This window comes from Dipodomys spectabilis, unplaced genomic scaffold (assembly GCF_019054845.1).
Source record: "Dipodomys spectabilis isolate Male_0828 unplaced genomic scaffold, ASM1905484v1 ptg000140l, whole genome shotgun sequence".
Taxonomy (NCBI): domain Eukaryota; kingdom Metazoa; phylum Chordata; class Mammalia; order Rodentia; family Heteromyidae; genus Dipodomys; species Dipodomys spectabilis.
In genome coordinates this window covers 22,161,359-22,173,507 of record NW_024870817.1, presented here as the reverse complement: position 1 = coordinate 22,173,507, position 12,149 = coordinate 22,161,359, and the positions used below count along the sequence as shown (strand labels likewise).

General features: G+C 38.9%; 1 protein-coding gene across 1 annotated transcript in view; it reads right to left on the bottom strand.

Moving 5' to 3' along the window:
* Positions 1–11,286, bottom strand: part of Homer1 (homer scaffold protein 1) — a 99,164-nt gene extending 87,878 nt beyond the window's left edge. Inside the window, exon 1 of the mRNA XM_042690916.1 lies at positions 10,777–11,286. Coding sequence (XP_042546850.1) covers positions 10,777–10,781 — 5 coding nt within the window. The 5' untranslated portion in view covers positions 10,782–11,286. The remainder of the gene's footprint in view (positions 1–10,776) is intronic.
* Positions 11,287–12,149: the final 863 nt, after the last annotated feature.

Below are 12,149 nucleotides of genomic sequence, written 5' to 3'. Positions count from 1 at the left end.
TTTAAGCCAGGCACTGGTGACATACTCCTGTAATTCTACTTAGGAGGCTGAGATCTGAGGATCCAGGTTCAAAGCCAGTCCAGGCAGGAAAATCTGTGACACTCTTATCTCCAATTAGTCACCAAAATGCTAGAAGTAAAACTATACCTCAAGTGGTAGCGCATTCACTTGGTGCAAACAAAACTGAAGGACAATGGCCAAGCCCTGAGTTCAAGCTACAGGACCAGCACACAAAAAAAGAAAAGATAGCCGTATCACTGGAAACAACATAAACTAGAGGACAACAGAACATTTTCAAAATATAGAACAAGGAAAAAAATCAGAGCTCAAAATCCTCTACCCAGCAAATTTACTTTTCAGCTGAGTATTGTACTGCACCCCTATGCTCCCACCTACTTGGGAGGTAGAAGCAGAAGAATCTCAAGGTCCAGCCCAGCCTGGGCCAAGTCAGTAACATTTTATCTCAAAAACAAAATATGAAAGGGCTCTGGACCTAGAGACATGGCTCAAGTGATAAGAGTACTTGGCTGGCATGCAAGAGGCCCTGGGTTGAATTCCCAAGACTACCAAAAAAAAAAAAAAAAAGTGAATTTAGGGTTATGAAAATGTCTTAAAGCCAGGCACAGGAAGCTCACACCTGTCTGTAATCCTATCTACTCAGAAAGCTGTGATCTGAGAGTTGTGGTTCAAAGCCAATCTGGGCAGATAAATCTGTGAGACTATCTACAGTTAACCAGCAAAATGCCAGAATTGGAGGAATGCCTCAAGTGGTAGAACACCAGCCTTGAGCAAAAAAAAACAGGCAAGAACACAAAGCCCTGAGGTTCAAGCCCCAGTACCAGCACAAATAATAAAAAAATCTTAGAACTAAATAAGAGTAATGCTTACAAACATTATGAATATATTAAATGCCACTGAATTTGAAGCTCTGAAATGATTACAGGTTAATTGATATCAGCATTTGGATCTACTCAAAGGAATAAAAAGAAAAGTGATAAATACGTGGACAAATATACTTCAGTATTTCTTTACCGTTTTTTGTTTTGTTTGTGTGTGTGAGAGAGAGAGAGAGAAGAGAGAGGAGAGAGAGAGAGAGAGAGAGAGAGAGAGAGAGAGAGAGAGAGAGAGAGAGAGTCCTGGGGCTTGAGTTCTCGGCCTGTCCCTCAGCTACTTTTGCTTAAGGCTAGCACTCTACCACTTGAGTCACAGCACCATTTCCGGCTTTTTCTGTGATTAGCTGGAGATAAAAGTCATAGGAACTTTCCTGCCCGGTCTAGTTTCTAATTGCGGTCCTCAGATCTCAGCCACAGGCGTAGCTAGGATTACAGGCATGGGCCCCTGGCTCCTCACTTTGTATTTTTAAAATACCTTCAAGCCTGGTGCTAGTGGCTCACTTCTGTAATACTAGTTACTCAGAAGGCTGAGATCTGAGGATTATGGTTAAAAACCAGTCTAAGAGACTCCTATCTTCAATTAATTAGCAAAAGGCTGGTAGTGAAAGTATGGCTCAAGTGGCAGAGTGCCAACTTTGAGGGAAAAAGCCAAGTGAGAACACAAGTGCTGGAGTTCAAGCCACAGAACAAACACTAAATAAAATCTCTTCAAAAGATTGTGAAAGTAAAAAAAACACTGACAATATTAAAAGCAAAACATAACAAAAGCATAAAAATAGGAATGACTACACACGTCCCTCTTTATCTGTCTGTTGTATATCAATTGAGTTGGTCACAGACTGAGGGGTTGAAGGCATGGCTTAGTTGGTAGAGTACTATCAGCTACCGAGTTGGATTCCTGGTCTTAATAAAATAAAAAATAAAGAAGTCATAGACTGAAAATATTTGGGGAAGGACTAATAGTATAATTCAAGTCATACAAAACTTAGATCATACAAAGTCCTAAGGTCAAGCCCTAGTATCACCAACAAGGAAAAAGTACTCTGGGGGTGAAAAAAAACTTTCATTTGAACAAACTTGTATACTTGAGCAGATGGCTCATACCTATAATCCTAGCTACTCAGGAAGCTGAGATCTGAAAATCAAGATTCAAAGCCAGCACAGGTAGACAATCCAAGGACTATTAGCAGGAAAAAACAAACAAAAAAAGAAGCAGGAAGCAGAGGAATAGCTCAAATAGCTGTGTCAGCCACGAGTAAAAGAGCCAAGTGAGAGTTTGAGGCCCTGAGTTCAAGCCTCTGTACCAGTGCATGCACACATGCATATGCATATGCGCGCGCGCGCACACGCACACACACACACACACACACACGTGGGCACACACACACACTCACACATACACACACAAAACAAAAAAAAAAGAAAACCTGAAAGAATCATTGACAGAGAAAGAGGGATTCAAAAAGTCAACAAAAGAGATGAAAGAAATCTAGCTGAGTACAAGTGGCTCACACCTGTAATCTTAGCTACTCAGGAGGCTGAAAATATGAGGAACATGGTTTAAAGCCAGGCTAGGCAGGAACATCAACGAGCTCTTCCAATTTGCCATCAAAAAGCCAGAAGTGAAGGTGTGGTTAAAGTAGTAGAGAACCAGCCTTGAGTGAAAAAGCTAAGGCACAGCTCCCAGGTCCAAGGTCTAGTACCAACACACACACACAAAAATCTAAACTAAGGCAAAACAAAGGAAAAGGAACAAAGAAGAGATGGGACAAACAGAAAATTTATGATGCTAAATTAAAATCCAATTATATCAACATTCATATTAAATGCACATGACCCAAACATCCCCACTAAAAGTCAGAGATTCACTGGATATATAATGCTTTCAAGAAAACTTTTTAAACATAAAGACACCTACAGACCAAAGAAAAATGGAAAAAGATACAGTTTGAAAATATTAATTATAAGGTCTTCACTGATCCTGAATAAAGTTCTATGAGGGCAGGCACCATGTGAACTTGTTTTTTTTCCCATTTAAGACACAACAGTCCCCCACCCCTGCATTGTCGGTCTTGGCCCTTTAACTCAGGCCTAGGCTTGAACTCAGGCCTAGACACTGTCCCTGAGCTTTTATGTTCAAGGCTAGCACACTACCACTTCAAGCCATAGCTCCACTTTGGTTATATGGTGGTAAACTGGAGGTGAGAGTCTCATGGACTTTCCTGCCCTGATGGCTTTGAACGGGGATTTTCAGATTTCAGCCTCCTGAGTCAAAAGGATTACAGGCATAAGCCACCCAGCGCCCAGCCACAATAGCCATTTCATTATCTATTCCCTACCCAGTCTCTAGAAAAACCTGATAACTAATCTTATTATGTGTGACAAAAGTAAAAGACATCTGGCTCTGAGTGAGTTTCTAATTAGTTTTCCTTAAGTAAAGCACGTCTATTTGGTTATTCCCTGAAAGCACTAAGTACTTCTTAGCCATCATGTTTTCCTTGCAACATAAATATTTTGACATACTAGAATATTCTTGTCATGAACATGGTTCATGAATTGGTCAGTCTGCATTTTTTTAAGTTAGGGGAAAGCAAGTAGAAATTCAACTATTTGAACTGTTTTGTCCTTTTACCCACCCACTTACAAAATTTATGCATAAATGTTTCTCCTTTTCATCTCATCCTCACTTTAAGCTAGGCAATGAAGTATGAGTTCTTACAAGGACTGCTTCTAGTTTTTCTATCTGCCTGTTCCCTTCTTCACATAAAGTTTGGAACATGCTTTCCTTCATTAAAATGTGATATAAAATAATGCATTTTAACATACAATACACACAATTCTAGATATTGGGTATACAGCAGATCTAACCTTCATCTACTTGGAGAAACAATTACAACTATGTTCAGTGTTGCCAAGAGGATGAGAGGAAAGGGCTGTGAGGGGGAAAAAAAAGAGTACACAATGGGAACAGAAGAAAGGAAACCTAGGAGTGGGAATTTGAGATACGGTTACACGTTCAAATTCTTTTTTATGGATTCGGTTCATCAAAAACTACTCTTTGAGAGGAGAAGTAGAACCCTGTTAATGTTACATGGCTATATTCTGGCCCCTAACTACTTTTCTAGTCACATCTCCCTTAACTACTTTTAATTTTTTAACTATCGTACTTCGCCTCTGAAACCAACTTCCTGAAATGTCCTAACAATTCTCACAGACCTTTCTACTCCCCAACACTTGTTTGTTCTTTAAGGCTCAAAACAAGCATCACTGGCTATATGAAATATGTCTAATCTTCTATAGCAGAAGTGGGCATTTCCTTCTTTGAGCTCTCAAACACAATCATCTGAATCATAGTGATGCAATTTCTTGTTAACATGTTGATCTAATCTTTGTGTTGCCAGTGCCTAGCATGACTCATGACATGAATTAAATGTTTAATGCTTTTTTTTTTTTTTTAAACAAGAGGCACAATGTTAGAGGACAAGCCGTAGCAATACCTTACTTACTCAACACAGTTGAGAATGTATTCTATTATGCTGGAGTTTGGGTTGATGACCAATTTCAAGTTTTTAATTTTAAAATGTGCTTATATCATACATTGAGTTTTCGGGTGTTGATTACATTACATTTTTAGATAGTCAACACTTTATCATCTACCAAATTCCAACCAATTAAACATCAACAGTGTCAACACATTTTGAAGAATGCCTTTTATAAATTCATGAGCTAAAGGCTCAGAGATTCTGGTCAAACATAAATTAATTGCACACATTTGTCTTCCTTAGCTAAACTTATATTAAAATGAAAATGAAGTAAAAAATGAAGGATAAAATTGTAACATCAAAGAACAGAAAAGTGGCACCAATACGTAAGTAATTTTCATAATAGTGTTTATGGACAGAAAGTATAAGGAACAGTAGCTGAAGCACAAGGAAACTATAAAGTGCTCCCCCCAAAAAAAGCAGTAATTACCTGCTGGTAAAGGAACTGCAGAGGCTGGGGGAGGAGGAAGGAGAAGGATTGGGATTAGGGGGGAAGGGGGGAGGCTGGGAAGGGATGTGAAGGGTAAACAAAGGAGGAGGCTGCAATGCTTGGTAAGAAATGTACACATTATCCTGCCCATGTAACTGTAACTCCTCTGTACAGTATGTTCACAAATAAAATTAAATTAAATTAAAAAAAAAAAGGAACTGCAGAGGAGGTTCAGTGAGGTCTGAGAAAAAAGTTGGGGAGTTGAGTAAAATTTTAAGTAACAAGAGTTATAGAAACTATTCAAAAAAGACTTAATGCACTTTCCTTAAATCTATTTTTCACCCCTTATACTGGGGACTGACCCCAAGGCCTCAGACATTGTAGGCAAGCACTATATACTAAGCCACACCCTCAATCCTCCTTTAAACATTTTTACACATACACTGAACATTTTTTAGTTGAGATCATAAAGAATATATAGTTTTGCATCCTGACAACTATACCTTTCTTGAAAACATTTAGATTAGCTTCCTATCACCCCAATAACCTACTGATTACTCAGAATACACTAACATATTAAAAAATAAATTAAACAATACTGACACTAATGTCTTTGTGTCTATTCTATAGTAACATAGGAATACATACACTTAATATTAACAAAATGCCAAATGAAAGCAACAATGAAAATAGATAATTAAAATTTTCCAGATGGTAATAGAGTAAGAAAAAGAGCAGCTTGCAAGATCTAGCACTGCTAGTTACTTAACAAAATCTCAAGATACATCAGTTTAAGGTAGTCTTCTCTTTCAGCCTAACATATATGGACCGTTGGCAATTCTGAATAAATAGAGTAAGTGGAAACCTCATTTTGCAAACATGTCAAAAGCTGGCAGGGTGATTAAACAAAGCTTATCAATTTTAAAAGCCAAGAGGCAGAGATTCAGAAAAACTCAGTAAGGAAAGAGTATGGTTTTTCAAAACTGTAAGTAGAAACTAACTGTCCCATATAAGTTTTTGGAAGGTACAGATTTATCCTGCTTTCTGGAAAACTGATAGGAATTTCTAACCTAAGCATTTTGAGGTCTTTGATAGTCAATTCAAGATAATTTCCTAGAGAACATTAATGGGAGCCTAATGGAAGAAACTGAAAGTAACTAGGACAGAAAATTCTGAATCATCATCATCAAAAAAAAAAAGTCTTCTAAAACAACCCTCAGAGTTCCCTCAGCCTTCTTACAAATACCTACATGAAATGGAAGAATAATAAGATTGGGGCATACTTAAATACAAGTGAAAGAGTCCAACTATTTACCAAGAAAAATTAGCAGAAAAACAACTGGCAATACTAGTTACTAGGAGCCCTAGTTTTCTGTACACTAAAAACAAGTTCTAATTATTTCATAACCTCTTAGCTAGAATTGCATACATGCATGCTGGAGTTGCATGTTTCCTAATCTGTTAGGAAGCATACTGCTACAGTCATATATCAAAGCTATGGCTCCCTAACCTTTTTTTTTTTTTTAATTTGCATGCTGGGGATCAAACTAGGCCTCAGTGTGCTGGACAAGTACTTTCAGTATGTTTCTATCAAGATTCTGCAACTAATGCCCAGTTTGGAATTAGGAACAAGTCCTTGTATGGGGCAGAAAAAGTCAAGTACACTCTTCTGAACAGCCCCTCTAGACTCCAAGGCATGTGAACACATAGATCCAGATAGACATGACAATGATAAACCTGACTGACTGTGAATGTCCTTATAAAGTAATGAAACTGCTTTGTTATCTAAGGTCCCTCAGGACAGTTTTTGTGTTTGTGTTCAATTTCCATTCCACTTTTGCTTGATAATTTTACAAAAAGAGCTCGTTACCTATAACCATTCTGCTTTGAACATTCAGTGCCAATCCTTTTCAAAGATAATGTAGCAGCTCTCCATGTTTTATAGAATAATAAAGTAAAATACCCACAAAGAAAAGCTACTTTGAGCTAATATTAGGAATTAAGAGATTAAGGTGATTTTTTTTTCAAAAGCTGGAGAAACTGTAAGGTGAACTGTACTATGAAGATAAAATATTGCTTGAACTGCTAATGTTCTGGATTTTATAAACAAGTTTATTTTCAAATACAAGAAATGACTGCATTCTTTGAGTAGCTTACCTTAAAAGAGAATAGTTAAGCACAAATGAAATTAAACCAAATCAAAATTTGGCTATATATTTTAGTTATTCAAGAGCCATAACTTTGATTTTTAATTACAAAAAAGCCAAATGAGAAAGTCTTGTTATTGTTTTCTCCTTTACAAGATCACTAAAAAGATGTCCCTACAAAATTAAGTTTGGCTTCCCAGAGAAATGATTATTGGAAACGCAAAATAAGATGAAAAACAAAACATGAAGGAGAGAAAAAAACAAAATATTAAAAAGATGGCAAATCTTAATTACTTTATCCCCCTCTCTCAGAAATAGAAGAAGTAAAAGCAGCAGCACTGATTCTCATTAATTTCATCTTTGTTTCCTTGAGGAAAAGAAAAACAACCAACATGTAATATTTACAGTAAATGGGGAGAAAAAGAGGTACAAAATGCTAAAATTAAGTTCATCAATAAATCCATCTCTATAAGAGGTGTCAGAGTTTGTTGCCTAAAATTAACATTCTAAACATATGATTTTACTTACAACACACTGAAGACCACTGTATGAGTTAGCAGCGCTTTAGAAATCGTATCTGTTCTTAGAATACCATTTAATAAGATTGGACAAATTTTGCTGGCAAAATAAGAATTAAGGACTTGCATAACTTCTTTGTGGTTAGAAATAAGATGATTGTTTTGCCAATGAAGTGCATTCATATTATAGTGAGGGATCAAGGTTTCCATATTTTTGCTATAACCCCAGAGATCAGAAACCCCCATGCCACTTCAGGCAGAAAGAAAATAGGGACATCCTGTCTTTCAGCACCCCCTTCCCCAAAAAAGCAATCTGTTTAGGTTGCAATTGAAAGCATCAAAACAAACAAAAATCCAGAAAAACTTTTATTGTTCAGAAGGTTAAGCAGGGAAAGCAAAGGAGAAACTGAGGAACTGGAGGTTCTCAAAGGCAAGTGAGATAATTTAAAACCAAAGCAAAAACAAAAATACTATTAACATACTCCATTAGCAGACAGAACCCCCATTTTATAATATATACATATATATATTATATATATATATAAGATATATATATATATATATCTTAAGGGGGAGGGGATAGGGTTGCCAATATAAGCTAAGTAAAAACAAAAGGTAGAATGAAATAACTGGTTGAAGTTACTTGGATGTCTGTTACCTACTCTAACAGTTCTGAAATAGCTACTGACTCACTGCCGTCATTAAGAGATACTATTTGGACAGGAGGGGGCAGGGAGTTGGGTCAAACCGAACCTGCTCCTCACTGAGACATTGAAGGTTTTTACAGGCTTCATCTTACATACATAAATGCCTTTACTTTTTAAGATGTTTGATATACCTATTATACAAACCCACACTTCAGCTGCTTTCACTGCAATTAAAGAGTTCAAACAACATCCAAGATCTTTGAAAGACTGCCAACTGTCAGTTTCAGCTGTTCTTTTCCTTTTGCACATAGTTCAGAAACTATTACAGGGGCCATATTTCTTTTCTGCCTAATCATTTATTTTATTCAAAAAAAATCCTTTGCTTAAACTTTGATACTAGACTTGCAATTATACATAAGTAAGGCAAAGACAAATCCTTTAAACTCGACATTAACAACAGATGTATTTATATGAAACTCTTTATCCACAATATTAAATTTTAGATACCTGTCACAGGAAGGTAATTTAAAGCTCTGTTCCTTCTTGTTTTAAACAGATCCAGGTGACTACTTATTCCACAAGCATTGATTAAGTATAACACCTACAAATGGGGGAATTTCTACCAGACTTATTTACTGTATGCTCTTCCTTTTTCCATCTGTCCTTCCTCTTTCAAAAACCCAGATAAAATAAGTCATTCTCAATGAGAAAGGATCTTACTCCCAAATATAGATGTTGGAAAAGTAACTCCACAGATCTTTGCTCCATTTCCTCTTTAGTCCATTTTTAAGTTATTTATAAAAGGGCATATAAAACATTATACTAAGTGTTCTACATAAGGGGCTTTCATGTCTTAAATACTAGCCTCCTTAAGTTCATCTCCTGCTTCCCTTTGTAAAATGGTCAACATAGTTGAAAGGTTGTGGAAAATTCATTTTCTTTTTTTCTTTTTTTCTTTAATTGATTTTCGTTCATGATTTGACTCCAGTCTAGAGAATATAGCGTCAACATAAAAAAAAACTGTCATGTGGTTCTATGTGTGCGCATAAAGTACTCCAACACGTTTTAAATAACATATTTTAAACTCAAGCTGCAGATGCTCAAGGGAAGCCATATTTCAAAGGCTTTAAAAACATAGTATTTTTTCAAGTTTGAATTGGTGCAAATCACCCAAAACATTTTTGAAATGCCATACCTGCCCAGATTAAGTGCTTAAACAGCTTAAAGAAAATATCTCTATATTTGCAAGATCTATTTCAACATGATTGTTTAAACAGAGGGAAAGAAAATAATTTATTTTTACAGATTACAAAAGTCTTTATAAGTTAGTTTATCTAAATTCTTAATTTTACAAATAAGAATACAGTCCATAGAGGTTAAATAATTTGTCTAAGGTCACCAAGCCACTAATAGCAGCACTAGAAATAAAGTATTTTAATTTCATTTAACAGTACCCAAATCATCCAAGTTATATATATTCTAATTACCTGTTAAAAGTTACCAAAAAAAAACTTACCTCATTAACTACTTAAGTGACTCCTGTAACATATGTTTGAAATTTTTTAAGTTAACTAACGTATAAATCCCAGAAAAAAAGTACTACCCAAAATGTGTGAACACCCTGACCTGTCACAATTTCAGAGTCCCTCATTTTAAACTCTGTCCCCAACTACACTTCAGGAGATCTGTTCAAACAACAAAGAGAAAAGAAAAAAAAAAAAAAAAAAAACAGAAAATTCTGGAAGTCCTTCTTAGACGAAAGCACTGGAAAGAAACTAATAAATTTCCAGCTTAACTTAAATCACTAGCGTTTTATCAAGCCGTAAATAGTTAAAAAGTTTGGAAAATGCCTTCTTGGCTGACTTCGGAGTTGAAGGGTGTAAATCAAGATTAACACAAACTTAAAGTCTGAACTTAAAAGCAAAAAGCAGTGAACAAGTTCCTTCAACCAAAAGCTTTGCTTTTTCAGCTCTGACCTACCAAGTGCATTGGCACAAAGGAGAGCCCACCAGCCAGACTTTCAAATTATCCTTTTAACATTCCAATAAATTAACTACATTGTAGTTTTGCATAGTCAAGGGCAAAACAGGGAGCACTCTAAGGGCAACGATTTACATTGGATCAGATTCAAGCACTGTAGAGTAATCACTAGTCCTTTGTGCTTCTGATTTATTTCCAAAGTCTTGGGAGAATGCAGTACCTCTCTTGGTAAAATACGGTCAACAAAACCTAAGGTGACAAGATTTTGGTAACTGATTCAGTGGGTTTGATCGATTACGTGGTGCCGGGTAGAATACAATATCTATGTAAACATTACTAATGAGTCCATAATTAAGTTACAAACAATATACACACTCTCTTAATTATGACCTCCAAGTTCACTCCACAAAAAATACAAATAACTTGTTAAAAGGTTAGCACATCTACATTTTAAAGTAAGACTCGTTAGCAAGAGGCAAATTTGTCGAAAATCAGTCACCACTACCAATCTCCCACCCTCTTTCACACATACACACACGAGCGCGCGCGCGCGCACACACACACACACACACACACACACACACAGATTTAAAGCTGTGATAAGCACAAAAATCCTTACCCCATTTTGCCCAGTGAAAACTTGCTCTGAAGTTTCTGCTTTTATGCTACGGAATAACTTCCAAAAGGATTTCTCCGTCTGCTATTTCGCAGTTGCTTTTCCACCTCCCCACGATCTTTTCCGGGGTTATTTCAGTGATGCTGACCAATTCAATTATTTCTCTTAGGTAAAATGAGCTCTCTCTCGTAGACACCAAATCGTTCAAACAGAGGTGGCATTTGCTTAGTATCAGTTAAAAATGCTGCGTGGAGGATACAGCGGTCAAACTATTCCACAAAATGAGTGCACGTGTAGGAAAACGCAGAAACCAGCTTCAAGGAGTCCTATAAAAAATGAGTTCGCTGGTCATTTCACTCATGTCCTCCTCGACACTCAGAGCGAGCCAGGTAATTCGGCCTTAACGGCGCTAAGGCTGTGGGTTCAAATTTCTCCACCCCACCAGCTCCCGGGGGTAAGGGGGGTGGAGCGTGCAACCCAATGCGACGTGCACTTCAATAAAAATCCTAAAAGCAGCAATGCCACTGCTTCCCTGCGCTTACATTACAAAAGAGAAAGAGTATGTAGAAAAATCTTCTGGAAGTGCGAACCCGGCAGCTCGCGGCTGGCTCGGCACTCCACATTGGAATCGGTCTTTAAAAAGAAAAAGGAATTGTTTTTTTTCCTCTCTCCTAAGATTCGGAGCGGAGAGGAGGAGAGGTGGAAGAGAAGGCTAGGCAGGATCGATTCATTCTCCCCAGGAGAAGAAACGGAGCCATTTCCAGGCTGGCAGCAGGCTGGGGGCGCCGCGCGCGCCGGGGAGCAGGGGGAGGGGGCCCGATCCCACCTCCCTCAGCCCCTTCCCGCCCCCCGCCGCCGAGCACAATGGAGCCCGACCCGCGCCCGGCTCTTCAGGCGAGGCTGTCGGTCCCCGCTTGCCTCCTCTCTCTTCAGAGCACGGCAGCTCTAAGGCTCCAGTCCGCGGAGGAGAATGAATGAATCAGACAGCCGAAGCCCCGCGCTTCCCCTCCCGGCACCCAGCCCTCCCCCCGCCAGCGCCAGGGCGGCCGAACAGCTGCGGCCAGCGGCGGAGGCTGAAGAGCCGCCGGGCGCTCTCCCGGGCTGAGGCGGGAGGCTCACGCCGCGTCTGAGGCAGAAGAGCCGGGCTGGCAGCGGGGCGAGCCGCCGCCGCGGCTGCTGCTCCAGCGCCCCCACCCCGGCTGGTCTCTCGCGCTCCGCGCCGCCGCCACGCGCCACCTCACATTCCCCGGGCCCGCGGCTGCCTCCTCACACTTCCATCACAGGCCGCCTCCGCCGGCCTCCAGATCCCGCTGGGCCAGGGCAGCGCCGGCCGGGAAGCCCGCCGGGGAGGCTGCCGGTGCCTCAGCCTCTGCCTC